General features: G+C 38.3%; 1 protein-coding gene across 3 annotated transcripts in view; it reads right to left on the bottom strand.

Moving 5' to 3' along the window:
* Window positions 1–12,565, bottom strand: part of LOC140922729 (filamin-A-like) — a 30,151-nt gene extending 17,586 nt beyond the window's left edge. Inside the window, exons 1-7 of one of the 3 annotated variants that reach the window (XM_073372745.1) lie at window positions 12,416–12,565; window positions 7,308–7,605; window positions 4,333–4,682; window positions 3,054–3,384; window positions 2,339–2,752; window positions 1,161–1,460; window positions 152–445 (exon numbers count right to left, since the gene is read on the bottom strand). In XM_073372745.1, coding sequence (XP_073228846.1) covers window positions 152–445; window positions 1,161–1,460; window positions 2,339–2,752; window positions 3,054–3,384; window positions 4,333–4,682; window positions 7,308–7,605; window positions 12,416–12,463 — 2,035 coding nt within the window. In that variant the 5' untranslated portion in view covers window positions 12,464–12,565. Of the gene's footprint in view, window positions 1–151; window positions 446–1,160; window positions 1,461–2,338; window positions 2,753–3,053; window positions 3,385–4,332; window positions 4,683–7,307; window positions 7,606–7,833; window positions 7,983–8,224; window positions 8,267–12,415 lie in introns of those variants that run through there. The other 2 variants (XM_073372746.1, XM_073372747.1) reach the window with 2 other exon arrangements.
* Window positions 12,566–19,337: the final 6,772 nt, after the last annotated feature.

Below are 19,337 nucleotides of genomic sequence, written 5' to 3'. Positions count from 1 at the left end.
CAATGACACTGAATAATAATTTAAAACTGCATTGTACCAGTGCTACAAAAAGGGGGTCCCTTGGCATTAACTTTGATGGATCTCCTAGGGGTATTAATTATCTCCTGAGAAAATCCCACGGGATTAATTATTAATGCTATTTAATAAGTACCTGCTACAACTCCCTCAGGTTCTAGACCAGGTCCCTTGGCATAAACTTTGCTGGGATCTCCTGCTGGGGATATTGGTACCATAAATGGACTCTTTGGAATGTCCTCATCACCACATGTGACATGAATAGCATACTTTCCTGGCACAGTTGGATAGTACCGGACATCACAAATACCCGGGGATCTCTCTTGACAGTGAATCTCTGCCTGTGATGGTCCTTCAATGGCAAAACCAAGGCTGTCAATTCCAGCACCTTTAGTTTCCACGGTGAATTCACATGGCTTGCCAGCAGTACCTGTAAGGTAAGAAAAAAGAAATTGAAAAAAAAATGGATGATTTCAAGTTTTGGAGAATTTTTCCTATGACCTCCAGGAATTCACCCCTTCCACTCCTAGAATGAATGATGGTTGTTATGACTTTAGAGTTTGTGGATGAAATCCTCCGGTGTGATCATTCAAATAAAACTCTTCAGCAGTATGTTCACATGACGGTATTTGAATTTCAGATAATTAGAGGATGAAATTGGAAATTTTGTTAAAAACTTTTTTGGTGTGAAGGGGTTTTATCCTGTATGCTTTTTCTGCCCAGTGGTGTCAATGTTTACGAGTTCACCTGAAAACTTCCTTGCCCTTAAGAAACTGTGTCGAAATGTCTCAGAGTAGAAGGCAAGCCGACACAAGTTCAGTTGTAACCAAAAACAGAACAATAGCTAAAGCTTTAAGCATTGTTAAAAACCAACCGTTGAAGGTAATGTATCCTTAGGCAAGAGATAGCCACTCTTTTGTTCCTCTAAGAATTGCAGGGACTTAAATATTCAGTTATATAAAATACTCTTGTAGAGGCATTTTGCTAGAAGCTTAATTCTAAAATGAGTGGCACCCTTTCAACAATTAATTAAAATAACTGTGAAAAACTTGCAATATCATTGTGGCATTCCATTAAGTTAGCACAGCATCTATCAGACTGCACACCTGTCGAATGACGGAAATCAAAACAAAGCCATCAATTACCTTTTTCCAAACCTGGGCCATAAGCCTTAATTCTGCTTGCATCAACAGCTGGTGCAACTTTCACATTGAAAGGACTGTTAGGAACTTGCACGGAGCTCCATGTGACATTAACAATGTATTTTCCAAACTTGTTAGGGTAGTACATGCAGGAGTATGTGCCATCACCATTGTTCCTGATATCAACTTTTTCTTCACCTTGAGGACCCTCAACAAAGACGTCCAGTTCACCATCACCAGCAGCTTTGGCGTCAACTGTAAATGGGGCACGCTGTCCTGCTTTTAACCCAGTCGGCTCAACACCTGGTGCAAGATACAAGAACAACCATTAATCTGTATTGGCCATCATTGTTGGTACCATTATGTGTACATGTATCTCACTATTATCAGTGACTACTTTAACTGTCATCAGACACTGTCTAAAAGGAACTTCGAGTTAACTTACCATTTAATTTGTAGAGAGAACTGAAAAATTTGATTTCCTAGAACACATTTGAAGTTTGACAATAGTATAAAATCTATGCACTGACAATGATAGTCATTTATGAAGTTATAGCAACAGCAAAACTTAATTCCACCAACACCATGTTTTCATATAGAGGTGGAAGGCAAGAGATGGCTCAATGGACGATAATTACCAAGTTGGAGTACCACAGGCTTCCTTCTTAACCCTTTAAACCTTAAGATCAAAAGTTGAATTCGCATTTGTTGCCCCTATTCATTTCCTCCAGAAGTAGTGGGGAGAAGTTGATAAAATATCAAGCAAATTCATCGTGTGATCATGTCAGTAATTCTCATGACCACTCTGTTTTATGAAGCATTAATATTACAAGGAGAAATTTGATGCTGATCCAGGGCGCAAAGAAAGTCAGTTTTCCAGCTTGCCATTCGGGCAAGCTGTAGCTAACATGTACTAGCCCGAAAGTCATTTCAACTAGCCCGAAAAAAATTTGATGAGCAGGATTGATTACAGTTCTTCTGTTATTCGAATTCCTGAAAAAATATCACTTGCCCGTCGGGCAAGTTAAAAACTGAATTCACTAGCCCGATAGCAAAATCCACTAGCCCCGGGCTATCGGACACTACTTTCTTTGCACGCTGTGATCACTCTTAGGGCTTAGAGGGTTAATTTGATTCACCTGACTCTGAGAGAGAATGAGCACATAACACTGCCTTCTTACCTGTACCAAACACACGGACTTTGCTGGGGATGGGCTCAACACGTGGTGGACTAACCATAACATGGAAGGGACTTTTGCTGATAGGCTGGCCACCAAACATGACCTTGATCGTATGTTTTCCAGCATTTACAGGTTGATACTCAACAAAGTACTGGGCGTCCTCTTGAGGTTCAATAATAATGTCCACATCCTCACCGCCACGTGGGTCAATAACTTTGACTGACACCTGCCCTTCACCTGCACCTTTGGTGTAAACAGTGAAGTCTGTGTATTTTCCAGCTTGGATACCTTCAGGTTGCAATCCTGGTCCAGACGCGTATGCCTGACTGGCATCAAGATCTTGTCCAACTTCTACTCTAAATGGACTCTTGGGGATGTGACGGCCATTCCATTTAACATGGACATCATATTTTCCTGTAACAAGAAACAGTGACAACTGATCACAAACTGATTAGAAAGAAGTAAATATCAAAATGGAATATTTTTTTTCTTTGCTGCCAAAAGTTAAGGAGGTTTTTCCTAAAAAAAGGGGGCCTTAGGGCACTGCTGTACTCAGCCCTGCTTTTGCCCAACACCTACATTTGAAGAAAACATGGATTTCCTAAATCTGATTGTGATGAAACTCAGGGGGTCAAACTGATGACCAGTCGTAATATGTCCCACATTGAACCTATCTCACTCAGAAAGAGCTAACAAGTCATACTGATTTTCTCACCTTGTTTTGGAGGGAAGTACTGGCATGAGTATGTATGGTCTCCATTGTCTTGTACAATAACCTCCTCTTCAACCTTGCCTGGTCCCCAGACTGAAACACCCAGCTTTCCAGCTCCTGCACCTTGTGTAAACACAGTGAAATCGGCTGGCTTCTTAACAACGAGGCCCTTAGGTTCCACACCTGGACCCTTGGCTGAGCACTTTGTAGATGGGTGTGTTCTTTGGCGCAGGGGGGCACCAGGTTTGAGTTTCGCCTCAGGGAAGTATGAGACGTATGTCATGACGCTGAGTTCATCTACATTAGGGTTGGTGATTTCTTCTGGTGTTATAACCTGCGAAGGGACAAATAAAAAAAATGCAAAATGAGAAAAATGCTTCGGACAAAAAATGAGTGTGACATGGAAATTAGGTAGGAGATTACTTTGCCTGAGTCAAGGAAGATTAAGGCAAATATCCAGCTCACTTGACCAAAATAGCCTGCACCACAGACGAAACTAAACTCTGGTTAAGTCTGTCCTCGAAACAGAGCCAGAATCTGTGTACCAGGATTTGAGTACCTGCTATGATTGAACTGTTAAGAATGCCCATGTCGATTTACCAATTAGGATGGAAGGAATTTTAAACACACTTCCAGTTATTGTTACCGGAAGTGTGTTTCGAATTGTTGGGTCCACTGGGTGCCAAGAACAAGGATATCAGTGCTGCTTTGCGGATGTTACTAACCGAGGTTAAATTATGTCTGCGACGCAGACTAGACCAAACAAGCTTGTTTGATAATGGATTTGCCATAGGGAAACCATAACCAGGCAAGTGGCCAACCAAAACACAGGCTTTACTTCACCTTGCCTGTTGGGCAGAACTTTTGCTTATCCTAACAATGGATGCAAGAAGAACTTGCGGCATTACGGGCCAACACTATTTTGCCTGGGATCAACTGCGCACTCGAAAAGCTTTGCAGGGGTCTTGGGAATTCACAGCTTCTCTGTTGAGGTCAGGCTATTCAGACCATGTTTGAGTAACTTTATGTTGCTCATGCTTACAAAGTGCAATGCTACTAACCCTGCCCATCCTTTGGTAAGTATATGGTAAGTCTGTTGAGAAAGCAGCTTGACAGTGCCTTGTTGTGTGGTTACATGTTTTACTCAACTATTATATACAGTTCTTGGCCCTACTATCCTCCCACAAACCTCCCTCAGTTCTTATTAACAGCACTGTAAAAGGTCTGCATTGAATATATGCATGCTGATAATAGCATTTTGTGGGTCTTAAAAGTTCTTCACCTGTGGCACTCCAAGCCAGTCCTCAGCAGCTTGCATTGCCTGTCTGGCATTTTCAACTTTATCTTTAGGATCTAAGTCTTCACACTCAGGGAAAAGGCCAGGTGCCACTGCATCCACAAGGCAAGCAACGGCACGTCCATCGTTCCAGTCTTTGTTGAAATTATCCATTGGAATGGACTCTGGCATTTTGCTTTTGCACCATGCCAGAAGAGCTTGTTTTGGAGTCATTTTTTGTCCACCTTGTTCTTCTTCCTCATCAAGATAAGGCATACTTATCTGATACTTGAGAATTAAAGTCCATATCAGACCCAGGATAAGTTTGATGTTCCCTTTAAAAATATCACTTGCATCTGATAAGAAAAAAAAAGGAATTTGTTAAGGGAATTGTTAATGAGTATAAAATATTCAGAACAAGTACAGCGGAATCTCAATAAAACGAATCTCTATATTACGAAGTCCTTGGTATAACAAATGATTTTCTTTACCCCAACAATAGTTAAGTATATGAAAATTCAAAAAGATCCTCGATACAATAAAACTTTGTTATAACGAACAAATTTTGTCAGTCCCTTGGCCCTTGTTAAATCAAGGTTCCACTACTGAAATTTGACTTTTTCCTCAAAACTGGGTGTTATTGATTTTAATATCTTGAAATGGGGTTCACTTTTGGAGGCATGGGTGACATTATACCCACCCTAAACCTAAACAAGCAAACTCCCCCACCCACCCCATGTCAGGATCTAGTTTGTTCTACAACTGAAATGAAAGCACTCCTCAGATATTGGCAGGAGCAACAAAAGATAATATGGTTTGTCTCCTGAGAATTTTGTCCTGCTAATTTATGCTTTGTGACTTTACAAAATGGTATAAATTTAAATTTTTCTCAAACTCCTGGAACTCCATGGAGCATTTCTGTAACAGCAGACAAAGGTTTCTCTTAAGCATTCAATAAAAGCTCTTTGTATTGGCATTGAACATCAATATCCAACAAATAACTTCATATAATTATAGCTTTGCATGAGACGTAAATATATAATGAGTAGAGAGGATATATATGGTGCAAATAATACGAATAAATCAATGGAAAGAAATGGAATTGTCTCAAAAATGAAATCTGTGCAAAACAATTATTTATTAGCTCTCTTGGGAATGTCAATTAAGGAAAATTTATGTTAAATTTTTCATATCATGGTAGAGAGGACAAAAACAACTTGACACCACAGGAAGGAAAGGCTGATTTGAACAGTCACTTAAAAATATAATTCACAGACTTGACAAACTGTTAAGTACTGTGACGGGAGGAATGTTAACATGAGAAAAGAGCAGTGAATGTGTTTTTTATTGTACGGTTTCTTTCGGAGAGTAATTTAAAACCCCTGTCAATTACACAGAAATGAGTGCATGTTTTTCTAAGAAACTGGTCTTGACAAGCAAAACTTCTGTTAGCCAGTCACAAAAAGCCACGAACACAGTTCATGTTAAAATAAACATTACTCGAGGATTATTTCTTTTGAAGAAGCGAGCAGTTAACTAACAAAATTAATTGGCTTTTTATTAGTCTGTAAGATCATACATCACGTTCTGTCAAAACGTTCGGATGCTTTTTTCCAAAAATAATCATTATGTATAGGATAAAGGTGCTGAGAGAACTACAGTGAAATATAACACTTACTTCTGCTGACAAATTCTAACAAATAAAAAACATGGTTTTCACATATATTTGATTAACTAACTCCAGTAGTGAAATCTGCAACGACACGCTTGGTTGAATAAACAAAACTCCTTCTTCACTTGCTTGCTGAGAAAGACAATATTTGCAATTCTGTGGACGAAGGCATTTCATCACGCCCGAAAATCCCTCTTTTCAACATGTCTTAGCTGTATCTAATCCAAATAAACTTCAGTAAAAACGACTTTTGTCTAAAGAGCTCTTATCTGCTTGCACGTTCAGAGTGCGTAAATGTTTCCACGCTAGACAGAACACTACTTGCTAAACGTTGTTTTGGAGGTATGTAAACTTGAAATTAGGAAAGGTAAATCCTGGTGTAAATAAAAAGGACTAGAACGGAAAGTACACAGTTAACAAACTGTGTGAGAAAAATTGCAGCATGCGATTATAGTGTGATTTTTTGTAATTAAATTTACGGTCACCAGGGGCGAATTTCACAAAACGGGAGGTCACGGTTCATTGGAAATTTGAGGCACCTACGAAATTTAAATCCCTCGAAATCACTAGAGATATAATTCCAGATGTATCAAAATGTGAGTTTGATAGAATTTTTATAGGTTAAGTGATTCAAGCCTAACTTGAGTGTGTTAATGAACGCTTTGACAAAGAAAATTCCAGAATTATGCGGCAAATAATTCATTGTTCAAAGTTTGTGCACTGTATTCCAAAAAATACGTGAGATGGGAGGTTAACGCCCCACCAACAGCATCTGAAATAAACTCTGGAAAATTCACGAACTTAAACAAATTTATTCCCGAGCTTCTTTGTGTTGTGTGTTTGTGCGGATATTTCGAACGTTTACCGTTAAATAAATGAACTGAACGGCAAACATTTGTTGGTGTTTACAACAACAGTCAACTGAAGTTCTTTAGGCATTCGGGTCAGTGTCTACAGACATGAATAATTACTAAATATGGTAGTACGATGTAACGCAGAATTCGGTCCCATTAACACCTCAGGGACTTAAATCTAGTAGTCTTGCTGTTTGCATTTGCAAAGTTTTGCTAATGTAAACGATTGGGAAATATTTACATCCCCAAATCTTGCTTGATTAGTGAGACATTTAAATGGCTTCCATGAAAGAAGCTACATAAAACCCCAAACATTCACGTAACACTACTGCCCGTCACTAAAAAGATCATAAAAATTTTACATTATTTAAGGAATGCAATTTAGCTGAATTTAGGAACGCTTGTGGCGTCCATTCAGGAAGGACAAAAATAATTACGCTCGATTCTTTACTCACCGATATTCACCAAGCGAATGTTCTCGCTTTCGATAAACTTCAGTGCGATGGAAATGTTCTCCATTTTTTGCGGTCTGAACGAAGGCTTTTTGTTGTATCGTGTTATCTTCTTGTGCGAGAGTACTTGCAGTAAGGCAATGAGTTTTAAGCCGTCGTTCAAGTCTGTTTCCAAATTGTAGATGTACTTATTCACACACTTCAAATGTTCGTTGCACCATCTTGTGAACGTATTCTGTTGAATCTTTTTCCATTCGGCGTCCGCCGAAGTCGGATCTGTATCTGGCATTTTCGTGTCGAGCTGAAAGACCAAGAAATTAAACAACTAATCAGCGACAATGTCTAGCTAGCACGGTCGCTATGAAGAGCAAAGCTCGAGCTTGACCGCCCCGAAATCGCCTTAGTAAGTTGTCATAAATACTGAGAGACGGCCAATCACGGCCTCGTTGAATAATTCATATTTGTTGTCCCAGCATGAAATGATCGACACCTAGCCATAATAAAGCGTCACATCAGTGGAAATTCTTACATCCATTATTGTTTGACTTGACTCCTGCAAGCTTAAAAAAGAAAGTTCAATGCGAAAGTTGTACAAGTATCAAATTGAACCGCCTGGACGCTCTAGCCCACTTTTGTACCTTCTTAGATAAGGGACAGGGTAGGGCCCAGAGTACAGGGAATGCCGAAAACTTTGCGATTTGAGCCCGTATAGGAAATTCTTATCGCCAAAAATGCGCTAAAGACCAATAGAATGTCTTAGAATACAATACTCAGGAAAGGCGTGTATTCTTTATGTCACATAACGGTGTGTACGTCAGTGAAAACAAATCCGGCAGAGTAGTGGTTCTGTCTGGAGTAGTCTGCTTGCTGCGCCAACAACGACGTGTCACGCAACGCATTCGAAATTCGCTCAAGCTTACCAATTTTCGTGAATCGCTCGGCAACATTTTTAATTCTTCTCGCTTTGGTTTTCCTCGTGTGATTAATACCTTGCTGTAACAAAAACATTCTACACATCAACAAACATGGCGATAGATTTCTTATCTGTGTTTTATCAACGCTTTGCATTTCATTGAACATTTCTTCTCGACATATGCTGTGTTGTAAAACAATGTTGTTTTCTAACTTTAAAAAGTCTTCATCGGCATTTAAGTAAAAAGAATGATTAGAAATACATCTTCAAGCGAAAAGCGATTTTTTTACGTTGATTTAAAAGGTTTACAAATTGACAGAGAATATGCTCGATTGCGTGATTAGTATATTATTTAATTCCAACAGAACTTGGTCTTGCATGCAAAAGAAGACAACCGAGATATCAAAAAAAAAGTAGACTAACTGAAATAAAATCACTGAATTATAATTGATGACATATTTCTCTTGCTCTTGTATCATGACCTTGTACAGAAACAAAGAATTAACCAGATAATCTCCATTTCAAACATTGCGTGATATTCAACAACATATGCATTGGTCCGGGTAATTGACCGGAAGTCACGCCAGGTTGCATGACATATCGCTATTTGAAATATCACGAAGCGCATTTGAGGCTCAACATTGCATAGATCCTTACGAATGCTAACAAGGACTTCAGACATGCACGGCATGCAAACAAACCACCCAAATTTCTTTTTGGGATCAACTGTAGGAAATAACGCAAACTGTAATGAATGCAAGCACGTACAACTAATTATTTCAAACGACCCCTGAAAAAAAGACATTAAATTTCCATCCATACCCGGATGTTGATATCACGTAGGCAGGATTTCCACCGGTTCATCTTTTAAACAATAAATACATTAAAAAAAAGGAATTTGGGGATTCCATCCTTTAAAATATTTCGCAAAGTAGTGCACGATAAATTTAGAAATGTCGCGAAAGTTCTTTGGAATTAATACAAAAGTATTTTTTAAAAGGTTTTAATATCTAATATTTAAAAATTGCGCAGAAATTCTAGGTCATTCCACTGATAGTATCTGCGTTATTAATAATTTATAACTTGGGGAAATTTTTTAGACTTTTGAAGTTACTAAAAGGCTTTCATAAATTCGCACATTTCTCCCTCCACAAACCAGAAGAGGAAGTTAATAGCAAAACACCTTTCTTACTCAATTCATAAAAATGTTCGTCATTGCGTTCGTAGACTTAAAAATATATCCTGCCCACGCCAACAAAATCACCAGTTTAAGAGTTAGTGAAAGGCTATTAATCCGGTAACAGTCGACGTTCCAGACTAGAGCTATGACAAAAATTTCATGAATGCACGTAGCTTAGTAGCCTTCTGTGTTATTTTTAGGGGCGTAAGCCATAGCGATTTAAATTATAGAATTATCTAGAACACTTCCAATTTAATAGACTCTACGTGTTCTTCTTTTATGGTTATTTTATCGTGTTAGCGAAGGAAGCTGACGGAAAAACAAAAATTTAATATTCTAGTGACGTGATTTTTAAAAGTATATGACAAGTTGGCAATTTAAAAAAAGACAAAAATTAAATAAAGCGAAAATTCTTACCACTCTTTTGAACGTTTCAGTATTCAACCTGATAAAGCATTGGAAAGTGATTCTTCAATTTGAGTAAAAGGTCAAAAAAGAATTAAACACGTACGAGCAAGGCTTTATTCTTTTTGAAAGAAAACAAGCTTTGCAAAAAATGTCTGAAACAATACATATTCTTTCATAAACAGCTTCTGTTACTTCCAACAAAAATTAAAATACAATTGTAACCTGTCAAATACTCTGACATAACCGATTAAAAAAAAATGATTCCTGGTACTTAATTGTGGGAGGATTCTCGCGCGTGCCTCGCGAGTCAACGGCACGAGACACCCTTAATTCTGTTGGTTCTTCAAGAGAGACATAATCCTTTGACCGTCATCCACCCGATATATATAAGGTTAGTTATTAGTAAACTGTCTTAATCTAGCGAATTAGAAAGCAAATCTTTAACAACTAACACCTGGAACATGGCTGTAATTCTTGTAGGAAAGAGACTCGAATTCTGATTTGATTGATCAAAGGCCATCTATTCAAGGTTCTTTGAAAATAAATTTCAGTTAAGCGCGGGGTATAAAACAACGTCTACCCCGTTAGCCCCGTTGCTGAATACTCTAAATTCCCTCACCTTCGAATTTAAATCTTGTTGACTTTGGCAAATATTACTAGAAAACTTACCGGTTTGATCGGAGGCTGGCGTTTACAGCCCGCGTTTAAAATGCTCTTATCACTATGTAAACATATGGAATCACGAGTTTGAAGTAAAATATCAAAGGTTACCTGACTTTTTTTTTTTGCGCCTTGCCAATAGTAGTACCTATTTCAAATCAAAAGGCTACACACGAAGAGGCCGAAGCCAATTTTTAGGAAATGTTATTACAATTTGCAGTTTAATAAGTTACTAGTTACTAGCTCTGTTTGACATTGATACTTACGTAACACTTTTATGAATGTGACGGTTTCACTCATCTCTGTGAAGTTTAGTCTCAAGAATTTAGCTTTTCATCAAGACAGTCGACTGATTTTTATTCGCCTGATAACGCATTTAGTTGACCTTGTAAATAGATAATAAGCGTTTGTTGTCCCTATTATAAAAAGTAGGAAACTATTAAAGCAGATCTGTTTAATCACATTTCATCCTGGACACGCGCCATAGTGAACAGTGAACGTCGAACTCAAGATCCTTCAAAATCGCTAAAAAAAAACCCGTTTTTTAGGCAAAAGGACGGCCAACATATCGGAGGTAACGTAATTCAACGTTTATTTAACATAGATTTATATACATACTTAGCGATATATCGCTATAGGTGAAGCAAACGGTAAATCCAGTACTTTTGCTATAGAATAACAATTGGCTACACACACAGATTGTGTGGGCTCCTGTGAATAGACTGCGAGCAGTTTCTCTTTTTCTTCAGATGTGGTGAAGGGAGTGTATGCGCGCGCGAGCGTCGGGCGGCAGAAACGCGAGAAACGAGGGCCTTCCGTCACGTGCGTGGTCATTTTCGTTTCTCGCGCGTTTCGCTCCAAGGACTAAGGAAAAAGAGAGACTGCTCGTAGTCTATCGTCGTCGTTATGGTTAATTAAAGCACGCTCAATAACTTCGATTGACTGCCCCCTCGAAAAATCGACCCCCGTTGGTGAAAATATAGGATTGACCTTTATCGAAAGGAGCCTCGAATATCCGCCCCTTCCCTTAATCCACAATTTAGGAATTCCCTGTTTAGTTTATTTGTATCCTTTGTAAAATGAGGCTAGTAAGATCAAACGTCAAAGGCACGACTTGCGGTAAGAAAAATTCCCGTTTCTCGAATAATCGCACCGTATAGGTGAAAAAAAAAAACCTCTAGGCGAGGGAAAAAAGGAATATAAATGGCCCCGGCTATTATTAGAGGTAATACAGTTTTATTCTGCCGGTCTTGACGAGGACCAAATCGGGTGAAAGGCAAAATAAAACCATGGTGCCTTTGGGTTTGATTTCCTTTGATCTTTTGGTGTATATCAAGTAAGTTTTCATAACAAAACAAAAAAAAGACCCTGTCATCCTAAGTTTAACCTATCTCAGTGACCTTTTTAAAGAAAACGCTAGATTGATATTGGACGTAAAAAAATAGAAAGATTTACATAAAATTAAAGGGAGGCAACCGCAATTTCTTATTGTGAATGCCTTTAAGGAAAACCAAGTACTGATATGATGAATAACTAAATGAACAGATAAATACGATAAGTTGAAATGAGTTTTCTTTCCCAAATGATCGTATCTTTTGTAAAATTCAAATAGCGTAACTTTGGACTGCTGGCATTGGCAAACTGGGGTCGTGTTGAAAATTGTTCAAGCGGTTATTAACACTATTAAATCTGATAGTTTCGATCTTCATGTCTTGGTCTTTACACGACCGAGCCTGCCCGCCGCAATCGCCGCTAGAAAAACAAATTTATCTAGCTACTTTTTTTGTCTGCACTGAACACTAAGCAAATATGCAGTTTGCGGAATCGTATCGGAGCTTTGTATTTGTGATAGACTAGCATCCTATATACTTCATAGTACTGCATCGCAATTCTGCTGGTGGAGGAAGTCATTGGGGGCGGGTCGAAACGAAGTAAATCAAAATTACCCACCTCTTCTTTCTGTCCTTTCCACGACAGGTTTCTTAGTGACCTAGCCATGATGCTGTTGCGAACTTCCCAAAGACCAAATTTCTCCGCACAACAAACTCAGACCTCACAGCTCTTAACTTATTTATGTGATATTAGCAAGTATTTGCTCCGAGGCGCTCATTTATCATCCTTAAAAGTCCGACAATATTCATGACGTCACAATAACCAGTCTCTTAGCAGTTTTCACTTTCCCTAAGGTCAGCGATTGTTTTTATGGAAAACAAATTTGTTGTTTTACTATGCGGTAGATATATTGTCACTGACATATTGGAGCAGCAAAGAATTTTCAATATAAGCGGTTATAATTGACTCGAAAAGGATACTAGCCCAAAGCGCCTGTTTTAAATGGGGTTTTCGGTGCTCGCCTTAAATTAATTTATACATTCATCTCGGCTTGGCGTTGGTCAAGCAATTTTTCAGTTCGTTGCCCACCTTTTAAAGCAGTGATCAGTATAAACAATGATTTGATTTTTCTTTAAAGCTTTGTATATTTGTTTTGTTTGATAATCTTTGCTCAGTATACCAATATACTTTTGAAAGGGCAACGTTCCGTCGAATTGAATAGTTTCACGAAATATCTAGAACTTTGCAATCGAGGAATTGACGTTTTTAGAGATCCGCGACGTATAGACATTGATTTAATGATGGCGGGGGATTTAATAGATGAAGCCAAATATAATATTTTATTTTTATGATTAAAGTGTTACAGTTAAACGATACAGTGGACCATAAGTACAAAATTTTTGTCAAATGTAGTGAGAGAAAGAACCAGGCGCAAAAACGCGCGCAAAAACGCGAGGAAAAACGCGACCAAGCGCGACGTACAGGATTTTTAAAAGTGTTGTGTTCATTCATTTTTATCCTTGGTTTAATGTTTTTTTTTTTTTTTTTGCCGTTATAATCTTTCATCGCCGTGTAAAAAATCAGCGGAAAATAAAACTAGAGGGCAAGGTTAATTGGACAACGACTTATTAAGTAAACATTATGTATTTTTATGGATTAATTTCAACTTTTCACCTGAGCACTGGTAATCACGAAAGCGAATCCCCGTGCTCTAACGTCAAAGAACTTCATCATCACCCATCAGCCAAGTGACAATGGATAGTTTTCTCTGAACTGGGTGACAAATGTAGCCCACGATCTTGACAAAGATGTGCGCATGTCTCTTTCCGACTTTTCCTCTCTTCATTATGACAAGCAGGACGTGACAAGTTATGACAAGTGCTGCTTTATAGGACTAAAACTGAAGGGAAAACGAATGTAGGGCTACCGTATTGTACCAATCCACTCCTTTGTGGTTTTACAATTTCTTACAATTTGTTATGGTCTGTTACTCTCACGTTTGCTTATGTAAATTAGATTAAAATTTATTTTTAGCCAACGAGAACTCTCAGCGAGCCCAGAGCCCCCTCTTCTTTTGGTCAGACAAACGGGACCCCTGTGGAGAGAGGGTCAGTCTTTTTCGAGAGTTCGCGCGCGCTGCACGGTTTGTCGGTTTTATGATTCCTGGAAACTTACGGACTGTCATGGAATAACAGCGTCCCTTCCCAAGAGAAAAATGACTGGAATCTGCAAAACTACGTCGCTTGCTGTCGACTACAATGTTAAGTAATCCTTAGGAGTATTTTTAAAGCCATAGTGCATTGTAAAATTTTGTACTTGTTTGTCTTTGTTTAATTGTTTCTTGTTGAATAAAGATTTGCATTATAAAAGGTCTGAGTGAATTGTTTAAATAAAATACTTAAGAAATTTGCATAAATAAGATGCCGGGCAGAACTGTTACTCTTAACAACAACAGGATTAATATTGAGAGCGTAATATTTACAAACACCTTGAAAATTTCGTGTACGGTGTGACAGCATACTTATTGACAGTCAATTGATACTCTGCGTCTTTTCACAAAACCCGAAAAATAGAAAAAAATAAGTGAACATCATTGCCTGCCCTGTTAACTTCTTATCTTCGAGTGCGTAAATTTTCAATCGTCTTTTAAGTGAAGCTAAGCCTTATTTAAATAAAGCCAGTGACATAACAAATGTCTTTGACTTGAAAAGACAGTGGCGGATCCAGGGAAGGGGCCCGGGGGGCCCGGGGGACCAAATTGACCAAATTGAGGCCTGAAAGGCCGAAAAATTTCTTTGGAGACCGCCCCCCCACCCCTCCTCCTTATCCCATGGTCTGGATCCGGCACTGTAATGGTTGGAAGGTTTGGATACTTTTCAACTGGATTATGGGAAGTCTAATCGTTAATTTCTTTTTGATGTTCCACACAAAAACGAATAATCTATTTTCAGGGGGGGTGTAACATTTCCGAATTTTTAAAAGCCGCTTTTTTTTGGAGAGATAACTGAATAAATGCGTCAGTGAAGTTAAGGAACGCCATAAAAAAAGAGGGAAAAGCAGATCCTTAGATTTCCAAAGCCGATTTTTTTATGTTCTTGGCAAGTCAAGAAACTGGAAAAAGGTTTCAATCAGGGGCAAAAATGCCAATTTCATGACAAAAATTTCGCGGCTGTGTATTATACACATAAAATTTAAATTCAGCTTCCAAAATGCTGAAGATCTATTTCTGAGCTTGACGCCTACAGATGATTCATGAAATTGCTATGCAATTATTAAAATTAAATTGGAAGCGCTTATATGTTTACACATTTTTCTCAATCTAATCCTTCTGACTGTTCGCAGCTGTTTTTACCAGATCGAACATGACAAAATGTTTTGATGTAGCATCTAACGAAACTTTGTTTTGGTTACAGTAATATCTGATTTACCGTCAGTAGACACAGCATAGTACCCCAACACTAAAGCAAACCCCCTATTCTACTCTGTTAGTGGCACGTTGGAGAGCTGCATGGCGCAGTGGTGAGATGGTTCTCTCCCTTGCTCCGAGAGGTTTTTCTTTGGGTACTCCGGTTTTCCCCCCTCCTTAAAAACCAAAACTTCCAAATTCCAATTTGATCTGGAGCGCACGGACACTTTTCTACGCCGGAGTTTTCATAAACTCTTAAATGCTTCGTGGGTAAACAAATTACAATTCAAATTACAAACTTGCATTTGATCGAATAAAACATAAGTCCCAAGTAATTTACCATACCATTGCCTCGATAACCTTTTGCAGACTTATTTGCTGTGCGATATTTGCATGTTTTAAAAAGAAGACCCGGACAAGCTTCAAAGTAAGAACTAACACTTATTTGCATTGGACAAACCAAGTATCTTACCTCATCCTGGGAACCATACAAATTTTCTGCAGAGTCAAGGTTGTACTGATAACTTTCGTATCTCTCATCTCGGCAGTCTGGCTCCCCTGATCCGTAGTAGTAATCAAAGCCCCTCGCTCGCGTTCCATTGTAACTAACTTTTCGTCGATCCATCCCGTTATCTGAGCTGAATGTTTTCCTTTCCTTCCAAGAGCCGGCTTCCTCCTCGTCCAAATTATTCTCCCAGCTTTTGACCCTCTCTGCGATCCTCCCCCTTCCGACCGGGTTCACAGGATTCCAACTATCAACATAAGATACTCGAGCCTTGACGCTTGCAAATTCCCGTGAGGCGTCTACATCCCTGAGGCTTTTAGATCTAGAGATCGATCCAGTTTCCACTCGTTCATTTAAGTGCTTGAGGCTCTGGGATCGAACATGGATTACAGTCGACCGAGTCTCCACCCGATCGTCATCGTCGGAAACCCTGGTTTGACTAAAATCAAGCACTTCTGTTCTTTTGGTAATGTTCTGATTTCGATCGAGTTCAAATGGGTCATCATCGTCCTGGACAGCGACATACCTGTATGAGGTCATTCTGTGCAAGAAAAAGAAAAAAGATTATCTCACAGACTCAAATGTTTGCGACCACCTTGTGCAGCATAATAAACAGTACCACAGTAGCTTTCATTTAAATGGTCACACTTAAAGATTTCATCATTTTATCCACAGACTCAAAAGTTAGAACCACCTTGTACAGCAAAATAAGCAGTACCCGGCACAGGAAAGTACTGCTCAGTAACTTTCATTTGAATGGTCGCGCTTTAAAATTTCATCCACAGACTCAAAAGTTAGAACCACTTTGTACAGCGTAATAAACAGTACCACAGGAAAGTACTGCTCAGTAGCTTACATTTGAATGGTCACACTTTAGGATTTCATCAACAGACTCAAAAGTTAGAACCACCGTGAACAACATAATAAACAGTACCACAGGAAAGTACTGCTCAGTAGCTTTCATTTGAATGGTCACACTTTAGGATTTCATCAACAGACTCAAAAGTTAGAACCACCTTGTACAGCATAATAAACAGTACCACAGGAAAGTACTGCTCAGTAGCTTTCATTTGAATGGTCACACTTTAGGATTTCATCCACAGACTCAAAAATTATAGAACCCGAGGATCCTTGCTTAGTGGCATTATTTTCATAATTTCAATGGTGCATAACCGTATCCACAGATTCAAGATTCCAGAGCCATACAGCAAAAAGGGAAAATAAACCTGGAAATTGATGTAACATTCCTTATGCACGCCATGCCAACATTATACCGCTTTCGTTGCTCTTTAAAGTCGACCCTAAACTGTTGCTTACTATATTTCTTAGAGCTAAAATTTAAATATGTAGTTACCTTTCGATGGTTGAGATGATGATTCTAAATCTGACAATGATCAAACCGCTGTTAAAAACGTTCTTCCCCGTGAGGAAATTTATCTATGTTACAGTACAGCTTGAGTATATGATGTGGGACATAGTTCAACAAAATAAAGATGTCACAAATCAAACAAAAACTTTCTCTGTCCTTTTTTTGTTGACACTTTCTAGAATTTTCTGATTCTATAAAATAAATATTAATATGAAAAAAAAAAAATCGAGCAATATTGATAATATGTTTTCAAATTCTGGGATTTAAAAAGCCATGATAATCAAAGAGAATTATTTGCAAGTGGAACTACAAATGTCCATGCGATAGTTACTGTCAAGTAAGCTAAAATTTCAGCAATATTTGTTTATTTTCTGTAATTTTAATTTCTGATTATATGATTATAAATATTAAATTTCCCGAAAAAAGAACAAGGAACGATATAACTCATTTTTAATCTTAGTGGGTTAATGCTACTCTCAGATTAAGCATATTTTTCGTTTTTATAGATGAAAAGAAATCTTTAATTGCTGTTCTTTAAGGAAACAGCGTTAACTCACATGATTTTCGAGAGTTAAAGTAAATTCAATTAACTAGAATCTCATAAACTGTCAATGAAAATATTTTTGACTAGCAGTGGCTATAACTGTGCCAGAAAATATATTACTGCGTTAAAGCAGAAGTTATTTGGCTTGTTTTTCAGAAAACGTGTAAAACGATTACTTGTGTGATTGAAACATGATTCATTTTTAACACAATCATAATATGCTAACTAAAATAATAAAATATTGGTACAATACTTGCAATAAACTGCAACAGGTTAATCTAACAGCTCGTGTTAGAATGATTTACGCCCTGAAGAAAGCGAAACAGTCTGAAGTAGAAATCATTAGTTTGGTTTTGAGTTTTATTTCCGTACAAGCACAAGACAAACCCGGTTATCTTGTATTCTGATCGAAAAAATCTCTATGTGCTCCAAGCTAAAACACGTTGCGAGTTTGCAGTTTTGAGTTCTTCTCGATGTGCCAAGGGAAGAACAATTATAAAATAAATAAGACAGAACTAGACTTATAGTAAATAAAAAGACAAGATACCTACGTACGCTGTTATGAATTAAGTTATTGTGTACGTTGTCATTCTTCCATCTTTTTGACGCCCAAAAATTTGTCGAACGATTCTTGAAACTAACGTACTCCACCTGCTGTCAGCGTGCAAAGAAAACAAGATACCGTTTTGCTGAAAACTTTCTTTTTCGATCTTTATGCCAGATAGGCTAGCCAACAAATGACACCATTAAACACGAAGAATTGATGCACGTTCATGGCAGCGGTGTAAAAAAGGATTTTTCCAGAATTTTTTGGTTGGTACGTGTTAGGCTACTATAGCCGTGGCGTCGTTTACAAACGAGAATTTTTACTTGCTGAATGGCTATTGGTCGATTTTCGCAACCACCCGTAAACGCTTTAAGTCACAGTTTGCAGACATATTTTTCGGCCAAAAAAGGCGGTATGCTATCAGCCAGACAGCACATAAATGAGAAAGTTTCTATTAGAAAATCAATAGTTTGAAATATAATACGTCTTGCGAGGATTTGTAAAATTCATTTTTACGCGGAAGTTGTCTCCGTGTAATAGGTTGGCAAATTTTCGTGCATGGCGGCCTTGAACGCGTTCAAGACATTAAACCAGACTGCCGGACTAAAACGGCTTATTCCAGCTGCCCCGCAGTCTGTTAGTCACTTTTCCCGTCTGTTCTGTCATACTGACGCATATTTTACATTGTAAGCGCTTTTTACGTTTGAACTTAAAATAAGGGTGTACGTAAGTTTTCCTTATTTGTTATCGTCCAATAGATCAGTGAAATGAGATCAAAACATGGGCTTTTCGTTTTCCTGCCAAAGAAAGCACTTAGATAGGAAAAAAATCACAGTTCAATAGCGTTTCAATCCAGTCGACAGCCCAGTTTCTGTTCTGCAAGGTAGGGAAAACTAGTTTTCAGCAATCTTTCTTCAGCTGAAAATACGTTGCGTGTTTGCTAAACCAAGCAGGAGCCGCGTGCAGTTTTTGATCAATAAACCAGACAAATTCTTATATTCTTTTTCGTTTTTTATCTTCGGCTTTCAGTCGTGGGCAATCATTTCAAGGTCAAACGGAAAGAGTCGCTCTATAGTTCTTGTTACCACGTGATTAATGCTAGTTCACACTTTGAGACATCATGGTGACATAATCGTGGACATAAACAGGAGCCCAACTTTTTACTTTTC

Source organism: Porites lutea, chromosome 13 (genome assembly GCF_958299795.1).
Source record: "Porites lutea chromosome 13, jaPorLute2.1, whole genome shotgun sequence".
In the NCBI taxonomy this organism is placed as follows: Eukaryota; Metazoa; Cnidaria; class Anthozoa; order Scleractinia; family Poritidae; genus Porites; species Porites lutea.
The sequence above is the reverse complement of the archived record's forward strand: the minus strand, read 5'-3'. Positions and strand labels throughout refer to the sequence as shown.